At 36.5% G+C, this 22,164-nt stretch overlaps 1 protein-coding gene across 1 annotated transcript in view; it reads right to left on the reverse strand.

The window, feature by feature from the left end:
* Positions 1-558: 558 nt before the first annotated feature.
* The window catches only part of Cpa3 (carboxypeptidase A3), a 30,377-nt gene continuing 8,771 nt past the window's right edge, over positions 559-22,164 (reverse strand). The window contains exons 4-11 of the mRNA XM_052732108.1: positions 16,498-16,600; positions 16,291-16,392; positions 14,693-14,794; positions 13,225-13,335; positions 11,850-11,940; positions 10,686-10,888; positions 8,458-8,542; positions 559-746 (exon numbers count right to left, since the gene is read on the reverse strand). Coding sequence (XP_052588068.1) covers positions 559-746; positions 8,458-8,542; positions 10,686-10,888; positions 11,850-11,940; positions 13,225-13,335; positions 14,693-14,794; positions 16,291-16,392; positions 16,498-16,600 — 985 coding nt within the window. The remainder of the gene's footprint in view (positions 747-8,457; positions 8,543-10,685; positions 10,889-11,849; positions 11,941-13,224; positions 13,336-14,692; positions 14,795-16,290; positions 16,393-16,497; positions 16,601-22,164) is intronic.

Below are 22,164 nucleotides of genomic sequence, written 5' to 3' on the forward strand. Positions count from 1 at the left end.
TATTTTGAAGATATAAACAATGTTCACTTCTATCAGAAAAAATACATGTTTGAAAGGCAAATTACATATTTGAAAACTGAAGATACAGTTTCCTTTCATCAGATTGAAGAACCATTGATATCTGTATTTGTTAGACTATTAAGGCTAACAAATAACAATACTATTGTCAGACTATTAAGGCTAATTGAGAAATGCTGAGAACATGGTTTATTAAAAACAGAGGATATTTTATAAAGCATCAGAATACAATCTGTTTATTTTTTATTTTGGGGATTACAACACAACATTTTCATTTCTTACAGAAATATCACTTCATAGTATTCAAATTCTGCTTTCTATCAGGCTAAAATTTTACTTACAAAGAAGAACTGTAGTTAAATGGATTTACTCAAAGTTATATTGTTATGGTGCTATTGGGAGTAAATAAAAACAAGAAGAAAGCAACGCAGGACTTCATGAGCAAGAGAAGGATGGATTCAGGTGACGCAGAAGGTTGTCTTTCCAGGGAAAGGCTCCCCCAAAGAATTAATTGGTATATTCCAAACCAAGGGCAATTCATTAGGAAGTATGCTTGAGGATATACTTAGCAATAAATTTGACAGAAAGCATGGTTTCTTTACAAGTTGGTTTTATCCGTGATTCTGGAAGAAGGAAACCAAATTTGCCTTTATCACGGAGCTCAAAGGCAAATGTGTGTTTGATGCCCAGGTCATAAGCCCAGTCTAAAGAAGAACCTGATGTCGGGTCTGCAAAACAGAATCAGTAAATATTTCATTAGAGGCAACTACTGAGGCTTTTTTCTTTTTAAGACATGGGAATTGCTGGCGCAGAGAAGATAGCTCAGTGGGTAAAGCATTTGAAATGCAAAGATGAAGTCCTGAGCTTGGATTCTCAGTACTCATCAAAAAGCCAGACATGGTGGCTCTTGCCTATAATGCCAGTTTTGATAGGATCCCCATGGTTTGTTGGCCATCCAGTTTAGACACTGGTGAATTTCAGTTTTCATGGGTGACCTTGTCTCAAAAAAATAGAGTATAAAACAATAGAGAAAGAACCCAATGTTGGCCTCTGGCCCCTAAACTCAACACACACACACTCAAAATTGCATGTGTAAAATTAACAATAACAGTAATTATATATATATATAGTTGATTGCTGTAATGACAAAGTAGTATAAATGGTACAGAATGCATTTGTAATCTACCATATATTTTAAATATGTACTGCATTCAAAAATTTTAATTTTTTTCTTCTTATTTTTTAAAATTAACATACAAAGTAATTTCATTATGACATTTTAATATGTATCTGTTGTTATACTTTTTTCACACTTTTGATCTCCTGTTATTTATGCTGTCAGAGAAAATTGTTTATAGTTATAAGACCAAGAAAGTTCAAATTAACTATTTTAAGGACATATTTAATACTCAAATCCAAATTTTATATCAATTTCTGTGAAACTTTACTAAAGATGCCATTATTTAGTAAAAAAATGTTTAAAGACAAACATCTAGAGAGAGGTTTCTCTCTTTGTGTATGTATTGTATGTATTTACACTGTGTGAAAATATATGCTAAATATATGATTGCATACACCTACTATACAATATACTTATACAACATATAATAAATGCATGTATATGTTTTCCTTTGTGTAATGGAATAGTACTTTTGTGTTTAAAATCATTGATATTTTAGGATATGCTTAATTGATACCAATATCTTAAGTTTAAAAATAAGAATTTAAAGCTTTTATGAAGAAAGAAGGGATATTTGGGTGGGAAGAGACAAACCAATTATTCAACAGCTACTTATGAAATCTCTAACATGTCCAATAGACTTTACATGGGCTGAGCACAGTAATGGACCCATCTAGTCCCAACAGTATAGAGGCTTAGACAGGGACATGGTATGAGGCCAGTGTGGGCTACGTTGTGAGACCTTATCTCAAACAAAAATAAACAAAACCAAAAATAAACATAAAACAACAACACAATAGCTACCCAAAACAAGCCCCAGAACAATGTATTTATTTGGTCCTAGAAAGGGCAGGCAATGCAAGTTTACAAAGATGACTTGTGCTTTTAGGATCTTGCAGTTTAGAGGAGAGACAAAGGTGAAGAAAACTTTAGTGCCATGCACAGCTGTAAATGCCACAGGGAAGAAGTCCCACTTGATAAAGATTTAAAAGAGAAGCAATATTGTGCTTACTGAGCAGGACTCATATTCAAACTTGTCAAATTCACTTTCATGATGCAGAGCGTATTAGAGGGCTAAGAAGGAGAAATATACATTTTTTTTCCAGGTGGAGGTAGAGAAAGGCATTCTGGCAAGTGAATTCTAACAGTGAAAAAAACAGGGGCATTCTAGGGACCTGTGAGGTCTGTTAAATAAGCAGTGATTTGGAAACCTTGTAAATCAGATGTGTTCAGACTTTTTTGAGAAGCAATAGGCAGTTTCATACTCTTTATAGAGTACGGGAGGCAGGGGTGGGAGGAAGCTTAGGTTATAAAGCCTAGGTTAGAAAGTCTAGACACCAAATGTTCAGCATTGTGAAGTGAAAGGCAGAGCTAAGATAGAGACAACATATCAGGTATGATAATGGGGTGGTAGATGACATAATTTGATTAAAAAATGACTAAAATTTCAGTCTGAATAGTGGGAAAAATCTGCATTGTTAACAAATTTGGGTGAAGTAGGGAAATGAGAGGATCAAAGAGGAGAAAGGGAGTGAAATTTGGCCTTATTAAGAAGACATTCAGGAAGGAAGCTGGGGAAATCAAGCTGTTACTGACAAGGCATTATGAGTGGAGGTGATGCACATATGCTTGGGATTATTTCCTTGTTGGTGGATGGATCTACTTCTCATTACTAATGTTTCTTAGGTTTTGCTCTGAAATTTATTTTATATGATATTTAACATAACTTCTTCCTTCTTTTTTCTTAGTTTTTACCATTTTTTATTTGAACCTATCTGTATAGATTAGAAATAAGTTTCTTATAGATGGCACATTGATGAATAACAATGAGTTATCTTGAGTCTATACACATTGAATGTCAGATGAAATAGTATTTTTTATTCAATCATGAGGACAGATTATTATTATATTATGTATGAACGTATGCATATATCTCTATCATCTACAAACCCATCTTTTTCTCTCTATTCCTAGTCCACTATTCTTCCTTTCTGCACTTCTCAGCCTTCTTCTGTTTTTGTTTCTTTTGTTATTGGAAAGATTCCTTTAGCAATTATTTAAAGGAAGATCTGAAGGTAATAAGTTCTCTTTGTCTTGTGTCTATTTCCCCCTTTGCTTATGTTTAGAACTTAAGTTGCTAGGTCTTTCTTTTCAGCATCTGAAACTAGAGTGTTCTTTTTGATCTCCACGGTTTCAAATGGATTACAATCAAATATTTTTGGATAAGTCAGGACACACTTTTCATTGAAGAAGTTTATAGGAATCAATTCTACTCTTGTTCCATGTTCTGCATTGTGGTAAGTATTAGGGATTCTGGGAGGCTGACTAACTTATATTAACATAACTATAACTCTTTTTAATTTTTTCCTTTTATTGAAAACAGATATTTTTCACATAATATATCTTGATTACATTTCCCCTGCTCTCTGTTCTTCCCTATTCCTCTCCAACTCCCCTCCCATTTGGATCCACTCCCTTTCTGTCTCTCATTAGAAAACAAATAGGCCTTGGGGGAGATTGATTCCCAATTTTCTAAGAAAGTGACATATTGGTTTCCAAAGTGGCTGTACAAGCTTGCATTCCCACCAACAGTGTAGGAGAGTTCCCCTTGCTCTACAACCTCTCCAGCATAAGCTGTCTTCAGTGTTTTTGATCTTAGCCATTCTGACACGTGTAAGGTGGTATCTCAGAGTCGTTTTGATTTACATTTCCCTGATGATTAGGGATGTTGAGCAATTCCTTAAATGTCTTTCAGCCATTTGAGCTTCCTCTGTTGAGAATTCTCTGTTTAGTTCTATAGTCCATTTCTTAATTGGACTGTTGGGCATTTTGATGTCTAATTTCTTGAGTTCTTTATATATTCTGGATATCAGCCCTCTGTCAGATGTGGGGTTGGTGAAGATCTTTTCCCAATCTGTAGGCTGTCGCTTTGTCTTGTTGACTGTGTCCTTTGCTCTACAAAAGCTTCTCAGTTTCAAGAGGTCCCATTTATTGATTGTTTCTCTCAGTGTCTGTGCTACTGGTGTTATATTTAGGAAGTGATCTCCGGTGCCAATGCATTCAAGACTACTTCCTATTTTCTCTTCTACCAGATTCAGAGTAACTGGATTTATGTGGAGGTCCTTGATCCACTTGGACTTAAGTTTTGTGCATGGTGACAGATATGGATCTATTTGCAGCCTTTTACATGTTGACATCCAGTTATGCCAGCACCATTTGTTGAAGATGCTTTCTTTTTTCCATTGTACAGTTTTGGCTTCTTTGTCAAAAATTATATGTTCATAGGTGTGTGGATTAATGTCAGGGTCTTCAATTCGATTCCATTGGTTTACATGTCAGTTTTTATGCCAGTACCAAGCTGTTTTTATTACTGTCGCTCTATATTAGAGATTGAGGTCAGGGATTGTGATGCCTCCAGAGGCTGTTTTATTGTACAGGATTCTTTTGGCTATCCTGTTTTTTTTGTTTTTCCATATGAAGTTGAGTATTGTTCTTTCCAGGTCTGTAAAGAGTTGTATTGGTATTTTGATGGGGATTGCATTGAATCTGTAGACTGCTTTTGGTAAGATTGCCATTTTTACTATGTTAATCCTGCCTATTCATGAGTATGGGAGATCTTTCCATTTTCTGACATCTTTTTCAATTTGTTTTTTCAGGGACTTAAAGTTCTTGTCATATAGGTCCTTCACTTGCTTAGTTAGAGTTACCCCAAGGTATTTATATCATTTGTGGCTATGTCACTCTTAGGCATATTCCCAAGGAATGCTGAATCATATCACAAGGGCACATGCTCAGCTATGTTCATAGCAGCATTAATTGTAATAGTCAGAACCTGGAAACAACCTAGATGCCCTTCAACCGAAGAATGGATAAATAAAATGTGGTAATATACACAATGGAGTACTCAGCAGAGAAAAACAACAACATCATGAAGTTTGCAGGCAAATGGATGGGTCTAGAAAAAAATCATCCTGAGTGAGGTAACCCAGACTCAGAAAGACAAACATGGTATGTACTCACTCATAGGTAGATACTAGATGTAAAACAAAGGATAACTAGACTGCTAATCACAACTCCAGGGAGGCTACCTAGAAAAGAGGACCCTAAGAAAGACACAGGGATCGCCCAACAACAGAGAAATGGATGAGATCTACATAAGCAAACTGGACGTCGGGGGTGGTGGTAATGAAGGGCAAGGGTTGAGGGAAAGAGCTTAGGGGAGCGGGAGATCCCAGCAGAGAGGGAGAACAAGGAAAAAGAGACCATGATAAATGAAGGCCCGATGGGAATAGGAAGAAGCAAAGTGCTAGAGAGGTCCACAGAAATCCACAAAGATACCTCCACAATAGACTACTGGCAATGGTCGAGAGAAAGCCTGAACTGACCTACTCTGGTGATCAGATGGCCAAACACCCTAACTGTCGTGATAGAATGCTCATCCAATGACTGATGGAAGCAGATGCAGAGATCCACGGTTAGGCCCCAGGTGGAGCTCCAGGAGTCCAATCAGCAAGAGAGAGGAGGGATTATATGAGCAAGAGATATTGAGACCATGATTGGAAAAAGCACAGGCACAAATAGACAAACTAGCGGAAACACATGAACTGTGAACCAATGGCTGAGGAGCCCCCATGGAACTGGATCAGGCCCTCTGGATAAGTGAGACAGTTCATTAGCTTGAACTATTTAGGAGGACCCCAGGCAGTAGGACTGGGACCTGTCCTTAGTGCATGAGCTGGCTTTTCAGAACCTAGGGCCTGTGCAGGGACACTTTGCTCAGCCTGGGTGCAGGGAGGAGGGCACTGGACCTGCCTGGACTGAATCTACCAGGCTGAGCAGAATCCCCAGGGGAGTCCTTGCCCTGGAGGAGATGGGAATGGGGATGGGCTGGGGGGAGGGGAGGAGGAGGGAGGACAGGGGAATCCATGGCTGATGTGTAAAATTAAATTAAATTATAAAATAAAAAAAATTTTAAAAAGCCACAAATTATGTCTCATTAAATTGTATAAATAATGCCAGACTGTTCTGTTCCATACTTGTTAACTAATTCTGTAATAATAAAATCAATTTCTGTTGTAAAACAAACAAACAAACAAAAACAAAAAAAGAAAACAAACAGGCTTCTAAGGGATAATAATAAATGAAACAAGATAAAGCAAAAATTAACATATTGGAGTTGGGCAAGACAAACGGAGTGAGAAAAGCCCAAGAGAAGGCACAAGACTCAGAGTTTACACACTCAGTAATTCCATAAAATCATTAAGCTGGAAGCCATAACATATGCATAAAAGACCTGGTGAAGACCCATGCAGGTCCTGCTCATGCTGCCTCAGTCTCCATGAGTTCATATAAACTATTCTTACGTTATTTTAGAGGGCCTTGCTGTCTTTATGTCCTCCATCCCTTTTGGCTCTTAAATTCTTTCTGTTCCCTCATCCAGAGGGTTCCCTGAGTCCTGAGGGGAGAAGTTTGATGGAGACATCCTAATAACTATAACTCTTGCCAAAAGAGAAGAAGTTATCTTAATCCACAGAGTCTGGTCTTTGGGAAAAATCAAAGCATGTTTTTGTTATTGTTGATTTTATTTCTTGAAAATAAAAAACACTGGTTAGTCACAAAACCCAAATAACAAAAGTCATATGCATAGAAGTGAGGACTTTGGTTTTGTTATAACTTTACTTTGTATTTTCTTTGCCAATCCTTGTAACTGAGAAGCAGTATTTGATCATGGTTTGGGGTCTTTTTGTGAGGATTAATTTAGATCATGTGAATCAAGTGCTGAACCCAGTGACCAGCTTATGAGTCAACTAACAACTACAGATGATACTTAGAACGGAGTCTGAAACTTGGCAAATTATTTCTTCCTGTTTTTGGGAATGGGGGTTTATATGAACATAGCCATGCTCATTTTTAACGTATTGTCTGTGGCTGCTTTTAAATTATAATGCCCCAATTGAGTAGTTACAACAGAGGCTATTCTGGCACTAAAGTCAAAACAAATAGCTGACCCTGTAGAAAGTTTGCTGATTCCATGTAAAAAGAATAAGAGATAAGAAAGTTCCTTAAGACTAAGCAAACTAAGTAAAAACCCAACAACAATGAAAGTCTATAATATTGAAGAATTAGAAATTGGGGTGAGAAAATAAACAAAAGAAGAGAACTCAAATCTTATCTCCTTTCCTACACTACCACACATACTCTTTCACCTGTAGCAGGAAGAACAGATCAGAGGGACAAGAGAATACGAGTCAACACACCCACCCACCATAGATTAATGGGAAGATACTACTAGAATGGAGATAAGACCAAAGAAGAGATGATTCAATTCAAGTTAAGTAGATGAAACAAGATGTGGCCTCTGCCCCAACTAATTCTTGTTCTGCTGAAGATGAAAAATTGGTTTTGGGGAACAGAAAGGTAGATAAAGTAAGCTATAAATTTCTATTGATTTAATAATTTATCTTAATTTTATAGCCCTGTAAAAGTTCATATTAATTTGTCTCAAAAACTGCCCTCTCTCAGGAGACAGGCACATCCTGTCTTTTAGGTTCACATGTAATATAGAATCTCTTGTAACAGCTGGAGTTTACAATCTACAAATTTGGTATATATATGTGACAGGAATCTAAAAAGTTCTTATTAATAAAATCAAACCTGAGCCAGGTATTGGGGTGAACTGGAAGATCAGAGAACCAGAACAAGCCACAGCTACCTCACCTCACTGGATCCTCAGCTGGTCTTGTTTCTTCAGACTGGAGGCCTCTGAGTCCTCAATCAGGATGGGCCTCAGCTGAACTGCTGCTCAAAAGCCTGAATGCTTAACCAGGCCAAATGCTTAACCAGCCAAATACTTCTAGTTTCTGGTCGTCAAGCCTTTCTGCTTTCTACCACCACTCCCTGGGATTAAAGGCTCACTTTCTGGGATTAACAGTGTGAGTCACCATGCTTGGCTGTATCCTTGAACACATGGATTTCTGCCTCTGGAATGCTAGGATTAAAGGTGTGTGCTACCACTGCCTATCCTCATATTTAATATTGTGGCTGTTCTATCTCTGACCCCAGATAAGTTTATTAGGGTGCACAATATTTTGGGGAACACAATACCACTTTCTCTCTCTCTCTCTCTCTCTCTCTCTCTCTCTCTCTCTCTCTCTCTATATATATATATATATATATATATATATATATATATATATATATATATATATATTTACATAGACATAAAGAAATAGTCATAGTAAATGACAGGAAAAACTTACAAATTGTTGATGCTATTGGACCGTAGATGTAACGGGTTTCATATCTAGTTGAAAGAACATCAGTGGCAATCCTTGCAACCTTGAACTAGAGAGGAAAGTGAGAGAGGGTTACAGAATGCTATATGAATACATTTTTTAGGAGTTAAAAACTAATTTTACAGGTTATTTAGCATTTGAAGATCAAAATAAGATAAATGGCTAGGTAAAAACATTGTCAAAGTACAATCAATCAATTATATGGAATTTTGTGTTTTCTCTCTCTCTGTATCCTTTTTTAAAAGGGTTGAAGATTTATTTATGTAAGTATATGAATGTTTGAATGTTTTTTCCCATGTGTATGGATGCCCATGGAGGTCAGAAGAGGGCAATAGATTCCCTGTAACTGAAATTATAGATGGTTGTGAGCCACCATATGGGTGCTGGGACTCAAACCCTGGTCTTCTGCAAGAACAAGTGCTCTACATAGATAAGCTATCTTTCTAGTCTGGTGTGTCCTGTCTTTCAGACTCTTTTTGGCTTCAGATAATGACCCTTTCAAAATCATTTTCTCCCATCCCTTTCTCTGTAATAAGTCCATTATTGATACAGAACTTTTTTGACTTGTGCTAGCAGAAGAGAGGTAGTTGATTCATTTTTGTTTTAATCTTCATTGACTGGACTCGTGTGTGTGTGTGTGTGTGTGTGTGTGTGTGTGTGTGTGTGTGTGTGTTTGCATGTGTGCATGTAAACACTACTTGGGATCTAACACAGGACACTGCACGCTAGCCAAACACTTGACCACTGAACTACATCTCCTGTATAGCTTACTCATCTTTAAAGTGGTCCTGTTATGTTAGGGTTTCTTTTCTGGCATGGCATTTCATCATGTATACTCAATTGTTTGTGGGAGGGGAGTAATTGTTAGGATGAACATTAATGGATATAGTCTCTAATATATTTGAACTCCAAATGAGTGTTTTTTCATCACTATGTATAAATGTATATAATTAAGAAATATATTTTATTTAATATATAAATAAATTAGCTGTTTTATAAAACCTTTCAGTTTACTTAGAAAGGCTTGCTGTGTATATCTGTGTGCATTTTCATCCCCTCAAAGTATGCAACTGCCTTGTTGTATCTGCACAAATTAATCAACTCCTGAGTTCAGATTCTTAGCTAGATTGGATCATAAGCTACAGTGTGATCACAGAATACTTTTGTATTTTCTTAACGTATAGATGGAATTAATGGCTGCTTGAAATCTCAGATTTAGTTAACATTAAATGTCACTGTGATGAATACAATTGAGTGAGTTCAAGATTAAAAATCATGTCCCAGTTTTTTCTTAAGTTGATTTGAACTGTCGGAGCCACAACATTGACTGGATGCACTGTCTGCTAGCTACTGTGTGATTTGGGATACCAGACCCTGTATACTGCCCATATTATCTTCTATGGTAATTCAAGATAGTTACCTATGTGCAGGTTAACTATGTGTGCATGGTGTTCTTTCTAAAACTTATGTGATTAAATCAGTTTTCATAGAAAAAAAATCATGTTCAGTGGATCACAGATTTGAAATAATATCATATTCTTACTGACAGAGCACTATGATATTCGTAGTGTTCTTTAGATAGTGGAAGAATTCATATTTTAAGATTACTAATAGAGAAAAATATATCATGGATCTCCTTTAGTCTGGTGTCCAGAGGTTAGAACTAGTTACTATCTCTGCTGCTCAATTAGGCATTTGCCCTACATGGTTCTATAGTATGCCCCAAAGAAAGTATTAAACAGTATTTATAAAATGACTGCATATATTAGAATTCTATATCTAGGCCATCTAATATTAGAATTCTATTCTTGATGGTCTAGACATTTCTTATAAAATTTTCTTAGAATCACATTTTAATATTTTACTGTGTTTACAATTATCAAATAAAAAATCTAAAGATAATTATTTTAACTACAGAGTAAACTTCATTACTTCTTTTTCTGGTATTTGAAATGTGAGGCCTTAGTGTGGTAGCAAAATTGTATTTCTAGGATTTGGGAAGTTGAGGCAGGGTGGATGGTGAGTGTAAGGTGAGGCTGAGTCACATTGTGCATTCAACGCCAACCTGAGTTACATAGTAAGACCATGTCTCAAAACAACCAACCCAACAAAGTGAAACCATTTCAGCATATGTCAAAGTTGATGATGATATAAATGTACAAACCACTATATATATGGTGTATTTTACATACCAGGTCATTGTGGTTGGGTGGCAGTTTGGATGTATAGCCATAAGGAAATAATAGCATTTGGGAGTAGGAATGGAAGGTGATATAAGCCTTGATTGAGTTCAGATGGCTTCGAATGAAGTTGGTGACAGCTTTTGTCTCTTTCTCAGACTCTGGTGCAGGGCCCCTGTAGACATCCTGGCATGGGTTTTTGGTGTTTGGAGAAGCTACAGAAGAAATGTGGATGAGATCACAATGTGCTGGTTACTAGCACCACCCTTGCCTCTTATGATATGGGTTTACCCAATGCTGAAAACTTTGGACATCTCTTGTTACATGATCACTAGAGGTTTTATGTACACAAGTCCAAAAAACTGTGGAAGTATTGTTAGCCTTATTTGCCCTCCTTTTATAGGTCATAGTAAAAAACACAAGCATCCCAAGGCTTAGAGCCCATATCCATACCAGTTTCCATTCAGCCTCAGCTCCGACTCTTGGAGAACTGGTATAAACCACCTGTCTTGAGTCCAAATTTTTTTCAGTTTCTTTCAGGAGAATTCTCTATATTAGGGATAGCTGCTGCTATTCAATATGCATTATGGTAGAATAGAGTTAAAAGTTGTGGTGACTTTTTAAAAACCAAACTAGGCAAAGAAGAAATGCCCAAATTGGGACAGAGGTATGGTCTCCCTAAAGTCTGTAATGATAAAGATGTGGTTGTATAGAAATGAATGCATCATCTGAAGTAGTGGGTTTAACTGGGCACTGTATTCCTATTATACTTTTTAACTGCCCCATCTCAGATGGTTCTTTGTTAAGCACCTGAAGAATCATTACTTGTATGTTGGTTTTAACAGCTGGTATTTCTCAACTTCTTTCAGGTTAGGAAGTGGTAGGGCTCAAGATCACCCAAGATTACCTGACTTTTGTACATCTGAGGTGTGTGTGTGTGTGTGTGTGTGATGTTCAATAAGAGGTGGCTCAATAGATACATAACATCTTTTCCCACTTTCTCCCATAGAAAGTCTTCAAAATATCCCATAGTATTGATGATTTTCTTCCATTTAACAAATAGGGAAATCAGCACTCACTCAGGGATCTCTATTATTGCTGAAATCAGTAGGTGGTTTATTTGAACTCAAGGTCTACATGCAAAAACATTTTCTTGACAACAAATCTGCAACTCACAGTCCCATGAGACATCGAAGTTCCTGTTGAGGTCAGTGCCAATGCAAGTGGAATTCTGGTTCTTGGAACGGTTTTTTCTCCACATTCGGTTCTGCCAGAAGGGACATCAAAGCATGTAAACATGGTCAGCTGAACTTTTCAATGTGACCATCTCAGATTCTCTCTGTAGGTGTCTTGTAGGTGACATCAAGAGATTTATTTGAAATCTCTATAGTTAACTTGAGCTCCTTTATTATAAAGAAATGTTGTTTTCTTACAATTTCTAATATTTTCAGATACATAATTTTTAAACTTAATGTTTTAAGCATTGATGAAAATTGCCATAAGTTTAAAAATGGTTGATTAGTTTTCTATTAGAAAATGATCATTACCTGTCTGAGAAAGCAGCAAAATGTTTGTATTATTTTCATAATACCTGAGCAACCAGACCATCACAATTGATCAATGGACAGAACATAAGAAACTTGGACATGCTCAGCCCTAAATGGCACTACCTAAATGGGATATCTGTATCACACCTTTCCCTTCAAGACTGAGAGACCTCTGGGGAAGAGGGACTGGAAAGATTGTGAAGAGCCAGAACTGGTAGATGACATCAAGGAAACTGTTTTGTAGACACAACAGGACAGATACACACGTGAACTCATAGTGACATGACAGCATGCATAGGATCTACACTAGCTCAAGCCAGACAAAATTTCAGCATGGAGTAGGGGAGGTGGGCAGGAAGTCCTACCCTAGCTGAGGAGCTATGGATATTTGATTGCTGCTAGGAGAGAGAGTCAGTTTTCTTTAATGATACTGGATATATCAAGCACTTCAGGGCAAGCCCCATGCTCCAGAGTATTCGACTAACACAAACTGGACTTTGTGTGTGTGTGTGTGTGTGTGTGTGTGTGTGTGTGTGTGTGTGTGTTAAAGAGAGACAGAAAACATGAAGTTGGGTGAGTAGGGAGGTGGGAGTGCATGTGAGAAGAGGTGGGAGATGGTAATAAGTAAGATAAAAATACATTTATGAAATTCTCAAAGATTAAATAAAAACATTACTTTAAAAAATTTAAAAATAAATCGGGGCAGCGGTGGCACATACCTTTAATCCCAGCACTTGGGAGGCAGAACCAGGAGGATCTCTGTGAGTTTGAGGCCAACATGGTCTACAGAGCGAGATCCAGGACAGGCACCAAAACTACACAGAGAAACTCTGTCTTGAAAAACAAAAAAACAAAACCAAAACAAAGCAAAAAAAATTAAAAATATACCTCTCTGAACTGGAATCAAATAGTTACCCAAACCTTAAAATAGAAGCAACAATAAATAAAAACCAGTGACTAATACATTACATAAATGCAACAAACAAGCATATATACAGCAGTACCTGTGTCCATGACCAAATATATCCATCTACATTGAATATAGGCAGAATATAAAAGGTCATCCGGTCCAAGAGTTTGGTCATGATTCTATTTTTTCCATAACTCTTAGTTGCCTAGAGGAGGTAGAAAGTTAGGTTGCTATTGAGAAAGCTAGATTCTATTAGCCATAGCTACTTACCACTCTTTGAGTTGTTTTCCAAGGCTAGATGGTTTTAAACATTTTAAAAAGTAGATGAAGATAAATGAACCACATAGATTATAGGAAAAAACACTTTTTAAATGCAAAGACATGAACTGAAATGAACATTCTTTAAAGGTTGACTTAATTATTCATACTGGAAGCTGCCAGATATAGCCTGTATAACCACAGAAGAAATACAGCTAAGTGAAAGTTAATAGCACCAGGTACTTGATAAGGTCATTCTCTTATGTCCCTTAAATAAATATAGATCAAGTCTGTGAACGCAGGGAGATAGGAACATTGGAGAAGTTTCATAAATACTTGTAAATATGAATGAAGAAAAGGCCTTTTTAGTGCTGTGAATTCAACCCATGTTCTTGTGCACATCAAGCATGTGCTCTACCCACCAAAGAAATTCACATGTATATGTGTGTGGTGTACCTATGCCCCTGTGATTGAAGGCCCAAGCTTGACAACAGGTTCAGATGACTGCCTCAATTTCTCTCTATTCTCACTGAATTCAGAGCTTGACAATTTAGCTAGAGTGGCTGACAGAAGGTCCCGAAGATCCTTTGTCTCTGCCCCCCATCCAAGTCCCCTCCCCCAGTGCTAGGACTGTAGGCATGAGCTTTGCCCGTCATTGTTACAAGAATTATGGACCTCATGCTTGTGTGGCTAGCACTTTACTGACTCAACCATTTCCCTGGCCTCAGAAAATTAATAAAATTAATATAAATATCTGGCAATGATTTATGCTTCCTAGAAATCACAAAATATTAGGTTCAATTTCTAACAATAATGATAAAATAAAAAATTTAAATGTCACAAATTTAGAGATTGACCTGTCAGGGTTTCTATTTTCTGGCACAAATTCTTCGTTATCTGAGCTTTCATGGCTATCAAAATTCTCAAAAACAAAACCAATGAAATATGTAAAGCAAAACTAAAGGTTTATGTTCTGAGTTTATCAAAGAAAATTAAATTTTTAGTTTATAACATAAAATTGGTATCAGATTTTTACATAACTGCAGGATAAAATCAGTATTATAGCTAAAAGAAGTTGCTTTCACTATCATAAACTTTCAGGTGAAGTTTAAGGAGTTTGAAGGAGGATATGATTCTATAAAAACTGCAATGATGAATAAAACTCAGGCCTTATATGTGCAGGCAGAGGCAAATGTAGATTTCTCTAATTAGGTGGAGCACCAGACTTTTGGAAAGGAATGTTGTCATTCAGTAAAGCATTGGAGACCAGTCAGAGAGATGTTGATTGTGATCGGTTCACTTGCCTGATAGACAAACCACTGACAGAAAGCTGGGGAGACCCATTCTCGTGCATGAATGCCACAGTCCATGAAGATAGCCTTTCTTGTTCCATCTTTTTTCCCAATCTGTTGAAATGAGGGATTATTTTGCATTAGCCCTCATATTAGTCCCTTGTCATTTCAGTGGTTCATTTTCTCAAACATTATTTTCCTTGCCTGTTGTTGAACATGAACCGTGATTATGCATACTGTCCCCAGGGAAGATAATGGCTGCTATTCTGACTATACATAATTCATCATCTGTTACAGGATAATTTTTTCAATAAAAGTTTTTCCAAGGTTCAGAACTGCTTTTAGGGTTCTTAAAAAGCAAACAAAACAAGAAACAACTCAGTCAGGCGCTAGAGACATAGCTCAGCAGTTAAAGTACTTGCTACTCTCACAGGGGGCCTGAGTTCTGTTCCCAGCATCCATATCTAGTGGCTCACAACTGCTCCAGCTCCAGGGCAACTGACTTCCTCCTTTTGACCTCTTGGATACCCATACTCACATGTCCATATTCATATGCAGATATCCAAACAAATACATCCTTAATAAACAAAACGCATCTTCAGAAAATGAAATTTAGTGTCAGTGAGAAGGCTCAGTGGATAAAGGCACTGGTTGCTAAGCCTGATGACCTGAGTTCAGTCTTTAGGACCCATATAATGAAAGGAAAGAACTGGCTCCAAAGGTTGTTCTCTGTCATCCACATGTGTCATGACATACATGCAACTACACACACACACACACACACACACACACACACACACACACACACGCACTAAAAAGTTAAAAACCCATAATCTCTTCTTGGACAGGATGCCACATGCATACCTGCAATCCCACCACTCCTGATTTTCAGGTCAGCCTGGGGTATGCAGCAAACTAAATCTTGTGTCAAAAAATATCCTTGTTCCCTCAAAAATAAAGTTTTTCTTACTCCATTGTTAATGTTCTGTGCTGAGATAAGGACTGTAAAGCTAGTTTGTAAACTGGATTGAGGTCTGGTACTGTATATGTAGAGAGGGGTACAGGACCAGTACCTGATATTTGAAGGACTTCTGTTTTAAATGGAGTTCAGACTTGGTTTTGGTGGTTGGAGGCATTGAATGAATGGTGATATAGGTTGTGAATGCCTTCTCAGTTTTTAATGAGCTGCTCAGGCAGCAGAATCTTTGTCCCTTAGCTCTGTTGCTTTAACTACTATTCTGGTGTTACACATGCAGGATATTTAACTTTTTCATCATGGCATTCATTCACCATTTTTATTCCATTTTAATGGACTGGGAAGGAGTTGTAGACAATGACACTGCAAGGCATTGTAACAGAGCTTTCCTGTGAAATATTTCTTGCTTTGCTCATTCATGATCCATATCAGGTGCACACTCCTGGTTTTTTTTTTTTTTTTTTTTTTTTTTGATTGCATAGAAGATTGTAATATATGTTCTTGAGTTGACAGTTTGAATATTCAAAAAATGACATGTTTTCCAATTTCAAATTTAGTTCAGCTGCCACAAAGTGACTTTTGTGTCCATGTTTTAAAATAAGAAACTAATTAATGGGTCTTGAATTATTTTTACCTTGAGAACATATAATGGGTTATCTTCAACAGTTGATCCGATTTTAATTCTTGAGACCATTTCAGGATGTTTCTCTACCATTTTTTCAGTCCAAGAAACAATCTTAAGAACAAAATCAAATTTGAAGAATTAAAATAAAGGAAAATTGCATAACAACGAAAGAAGACAGTTATTTAAAAAGACCGTAATAGGCATTGTACACTATACCTTGTCCCAGTCGTTGTACTTTGCATAACTATGCCTGCCTGAGACTTCATCTTTCACATCAAACTGTTTCTCTATCTCTTCTTGTAGATCATGTATCAGAATTCTGTTAGTCAGAGAACGATAAAACACATTTATCACATGAACACTTTTATCATAGGAAAGGGAACGTTTTATCTTTCATTTGCAGGAAAATGCCTCTTCCTCTCCTCTATCTAGAATAGAGCCCACTTCCTCATTGCTCTGCTGAAGCCATCTCCTTTGAATAAGTCGTTGCATGGCTTCTGATCCCCCATCTATCTGAGCTATCCAGAACTTAAAACAGCCTTGCCCAGAAGTAGAGATTGTAGTAAGTATATATTATGCCTGACATTTTGAAGATTTTTTATGTAAAACATTTCACTAATAAGTTTGATATTGCTTATGTGCTTAAATAGTATTTGGCATATATTTAGTTAAATAAAATTAATTATATCTATTGCTTTTTTCCCTTACAATGAAATACTGGCATGTTGAAATCATATACCTGACTCATACTGTGACATCATAATGCTCCTAGCCTCCAAAGTGTGCAGAGGCACATCTATACCACACAGGCAATAGTGGGTATTCTCATGCACAAATCTCCAGAACAGATTTTATTGCTTTAGCTTTTGAAATTTGGGGAGAAGCTTGAATAACAATGATGGTAATAAAACTGGGGACTTAGCACTTAGCACAAGCTAAGTATTTCTCTAAACTTTTATGTTCATTAAGTCACTTCATCTTCACAAGGGATTTTAAAATTCATTTTACTGATAAAAAAAATCTAAGGCACAATGTGTTCAAATACATTATCTAATGATAGAGCTACAATGTGGGTGGCTAGTTTGCTTTTCAGGGGCAAAAAAAGTCAGGAAAAGTCAGTGAGAGGGGTGACACTGTTGGGGTCAAAAGGTTTATGCCTCTACTTTAAATTTACATCTTTTTTTTTGCATCAATACATCTCAGTATTCCAAGATCTTATAGACTGGAGAAATACTGGCCACTCAAGGTCTGCCTGTATTTAATTTTCAGCTCTGACTTCCATTCTGAACTTCTCATAAATGCATCAAACTACTTACCCTTAATTTTTCTCTTGTACTCTATCCTAAATGTGTTTAACATGGACCAGATTCCACTTTACATACATTATTTGATCCTGTCAATATTATCACTATTTAAATAATCAGGAAGTTATTGCTCAGAATTATTATGCTTATAATTTGTAACTTGATACACAATTTGTTTATTTATTGAATGTGTGTGTGTGCACACTCGTGTGTGTGTGTGTGTGTGTGTGTGTGTGTGTGTGTGTGTGTGTGTGTGTAGTTCAAAGGCAACTCAGAGGAGTCAGTTCTCTCTCCCCATGTGGGTATCTGAAACCAAACTCAGACACACCGACTCATCAGCACACTCCTTTACTCACCTAAGCACATTGCCAGCCCTGTAGTTAAAATGTCTATGTATTTGGAGTTGGGAATTAGAATCCAAAATACTTCAGCTTTGTTTCAAAAGTTCTGTTTTCATTATGCACACAAATATTTTAATGTATTTTTGTTTGTGGATTTACTATCAAGTTTTATGAACTTGTTTTTGAACTCATGTAGTAGGAAATTATATGCATAATAAAATCTAATGCTGAGTAAAGTACTTCTTTATTCTTATCTTCAAAAAATCTTTTGTTGGAATAATTTTTTATTTTAAAAATTTGTTTTTTGGTTTTTTTAAAACAGGGTTTCTCTGTGTAACAGCGCTGGCTGTCCTAGAACTCACTCTATATATCAGGCTGGTCTCAAACTCACAAAGATATGCTGCCTCTGTCTCCTGAGTGCTGGGATTAAAGGTGTGCACCACCACTGCCCTGCTTTGTTAGAATAATTTTAGAAAATAAAATCATCAGAAAAGTGGTTTCTTGATAAAAATTTTGATATTAATTTATGGATAAGTTTGAGAAGAATTTGGCTAAAATTGTACTTTTGGATATTTCAGCAAAATGTTGTATATTTTGATTGCCTTTTTGTATATTTTAAAACTAGTTTTGTAAGTGGCATTTTCTCTAGTAAACTTTTAAATTGGTTATTATTAAGATTAAAATACATTTGTTTTGGTTACACTTATGTATTGCCTATTTTATTGGTTTTAAACTTATTGGCCTTCTACTTTTAAATTACAGCTATGTATTAAGGGTTTCCTATGCAATTACTTTCTCTGTGATGAACTGTGTTTTTTTCTTAACTTTTCCCATTACTATTTCTTTGCTTTATTGTGTTGGTTAAAACATAGAAAAATAGTACAACTGGAAGAGGGCATTGTTTGTTTTTTTTAAATTTTGCTTTTGATTGGAAAAAAGTCTATCTATCATTCCCCATTAAGTATGATGTTGAATGCCACTTGTGATTAATATTTTAGGGTATACTTAGATGATGTTTGTATTATATCACATTAAGGCAAAGTTGCATTGATGTCTATTATAGCTTCCTGAGTGTGTTAAATACTGTGTTATAGCTGCAGAAGATTTACAAACATCCTTTTTGCTTCTTTTACATACAGTTTTAAAATTTGTGTTTAACCTAGAAGGAACAGATAAAGTGAGTCTCTGGGAAAACGACTTGCTTAAAAACAAGCCTTATCAGAGGACACAGAAAAGTAAAGGTACCTGACAATATGACACAATGAGCATAGAGGATTCTGGATATTCGTCTAAATGGTCCAATGCCTCTGGGTAGCTCCTGTACCCTCTAAGGATGTCACTCTTACAGTATGAAAATCATGATTATAATGACAGTCTTTTACCTAACGAAAAACTATAGTCAATATATTCTACTATGAGGCACAGAAAGCTGTGGATTAAAATAGAAATGTTTTTAAAATATTTAAAAGAAATAATTGAAAATTTGTGACAAAGCTCTCTGTGTCTGAATTATGCAATTGTGTCTAAATTATGTAACTTCTTATTGACTCTATATAAAGGTAGTGTCCTGCTATTGCTCATGAGATGACATTTTCTGTTTGTTAGCAGCAAATCCTGAGCTTAAGAAGGTGCTATCTATCCTTTAATGTGCTCTGTAGTCATTTAGACATACACTCAAGTCATCCAATAAGTGCAGCAGCTTAGGTTCAAATGCTTTTGATTTTGAAACTCAGTTCTACTCTTGATGCTAGATCTGACCTTGAGCAGATTAAATATTTCTCTGACCTTCATTTTTTTCCCTTTTCTAATGAGACCAAATATATCACCAAGGGTTATGAAGAAGAGGAATGAATAGGTGATGAGTTGTGCTCAGCATTCCTTAGGCATCCACTGATCCTAAGAACAGTGAGGTTGTTTCACAGTTGGCAACCACTGTTCAGAGTTAACACCCTTTAACTATATTTGACTATTTGTAGTCATGTAACTCATTGACACCCCCCCCCCAATTTCTTATGTTGCGTTAAAACACTGCAAAGGTCCTCTACTTGGTTTCTTTTTGTGAGTTGGCTTATAGATCTGGCTCTGATGCAGAACACAAGAGTAGTGTACTCCTAATTAGAATTTATTTAGCACATAGTAGCAAACACCACCTACAAATGTGAATTCTTTTTAGGAGCACTGACAGAATCATTATGCACGCATATTTAACTCACTGTCTGCTTCACATTTTCCTTATAAATTTTGGATTTCTGAGGATTTAAAGGTGTAAGAGCAATTTTGGATTTGGGCATGTGGCACTAAAATTCCTGAAGAGGCTTGAAAATGTGTTTTGCAGAGTTGCTACAGATACAGTTAATTGTTTCAACCTCTAAAGAAAACACATAGCTTTTGTCCCACCTGCATTAATAGAAGTAGGCTAATCAACAAAAGTAACATTTTGGGATCCCAGAAGCTGATTCACAATTCAAGACCATATTAATCAGTCACAGTAACCTTATATCAAATAATATTTTTAGACTTAACACTGGTCATTTCAGCTCTCATGATAAGTACAGCAAAAAGATCCATGTAAGTGGAAATATAATCTTTCCACAAATACAGCTGCATGAGGACACAAGACTATTGCTGATATAGACTACAAGTTATACTTAAGGCTGGGAATTATGACCTAGGGCCAGATGTCATTTTTATAAACCCTTCCACTAACCAGAAGCCAGATTTAACAGAGAGAATCAAATTACTTTTTTTTCAAATATTATTTCCTAGATTTATTTACTTTGTTTGAAAAAAGTTCCAATTCTAAATGCAGGAGAAGTGATAAAGAATTATCACTGGGGATGTAATAATACAAACAGGTGATGTTTATCAAGTCTTCATTTTGTGTCAGGTACTATGCTCAGATTTTTTTTTTTTTTTTGGTTTTTTGAGACAGGGTTTCTCTGTGTAGCTTTGTGCCTTTCCTGGAACTCACTTGGTAGTCCAGGCTGGCCTCGAACTCACAGAGATCCGCCTGTATGCTCAGATTTTTACCTGTATTTTATCATGTCAACATTGTCAGCAATGGTGGTTGTGTATTATCACTCCATTTTACAGAGGACCTTAAATTTATTTTCACAATTGTCATAACATAAAGCAGTTGAGCAGGAATTTTGAAGCTACAATGTCCAACTCTGTTGACATTGTCAGAACTATTACACAACAGTGCTTTCTTTTCTAGGTGAGAGCTCTGGGCTCTGGCTCCCAAGTCATAGTCTTCTTGGTCTTCAGAAATTCTTGGAAGGTTTTCCAGTCCCCCTGTTCTCATGGGAGACTTGACTCAGTCCCAGTCTTTCAAAGTGAATGAGCCCCCACTTGGTTCAGAGAAGTGGCCAGATGAATCCTACTTCCTCAATTTCAAGGCTAATTTTAGAGAGTATCAAAGAAAGATGAGATAACTATGGGTCAGTCTCTAACTGCTCTGTGTGTGTGTGTGTGTGTGTGTGTGTGTGTGTGTGTGTGTGAGAGAGAGAGAGAGAGAGAGAGAGAGAGAGAGAGAGAGAGAGAGAGAGAGAGAAAGATTTTTAGGTTGTTTTCTACAACTGGTCTGGGCTCCCTTTGATGTCCATGTTATAGCAGAGCTATTTAAAAAAAATACATATTTAGGTTCTATAAAATTGAATTTGGTGACTTCCTAATTGGGTTACCATGTGCATTAAGCTCAGAATTTGCTGACATGGATTTTTTAATATCTGAGGCATATCATGTGTTGAAAAATAAACTCTGTGGTATTGACTTGTTCTCTAGAGAAAGGGAGAACATCTGATAGGAGCCTTCAGTTCTCTGTTGCATTGAATGTGTCTGTGTGTGTGAGCTCACGTACACATGCATATAAATGGCCTTTCCTCCTCCTGTGCTAATAGAAGGAACCAGCCATATAGAATCAGTTCCTCCTTATGAATCTGTGAAGTAGCTGCTTTTAATGCCCCCATTTTAAATAGTGTCAAATATCTGACTTGAATGAGCCTGGCTGCTGGCAGTTTTGCTTCAGAATATTTTTCCCCTTATCTACCACTCTCCTGCTTTTTTTTTTTTTTGCCATGATCTTAAGCTTTTGCAGGCAAGTTCACAAGCCTGCTATATGCTTGAGCAAATAATATGTAGACGATCAGAGCAGGAAGAAAAATGAATGGAATAGCATACTAAGTAAGTCATTAGCTTTATCTAATTGAGACAATTATTTAGCAGGGTGGATTTATGTT

Source organism: Peromyscus californicus, unplaced genomic scaffold (assembly GCF_007827085.1).
Source record: "Peromyscus californicus insignis strain IS unplaced genomic scaffold, ASM782708v3 Scaffold_9__1_contigs__length_137607984, whole genome shotgun sequence".
Taxonomy (NCBI): domain Eukaryota; kingdom Metazoa; phylum Chordata; class Mammalia; order Rodentia; family Cricetidae; genus Peromyscus; species Peromyscus californicus.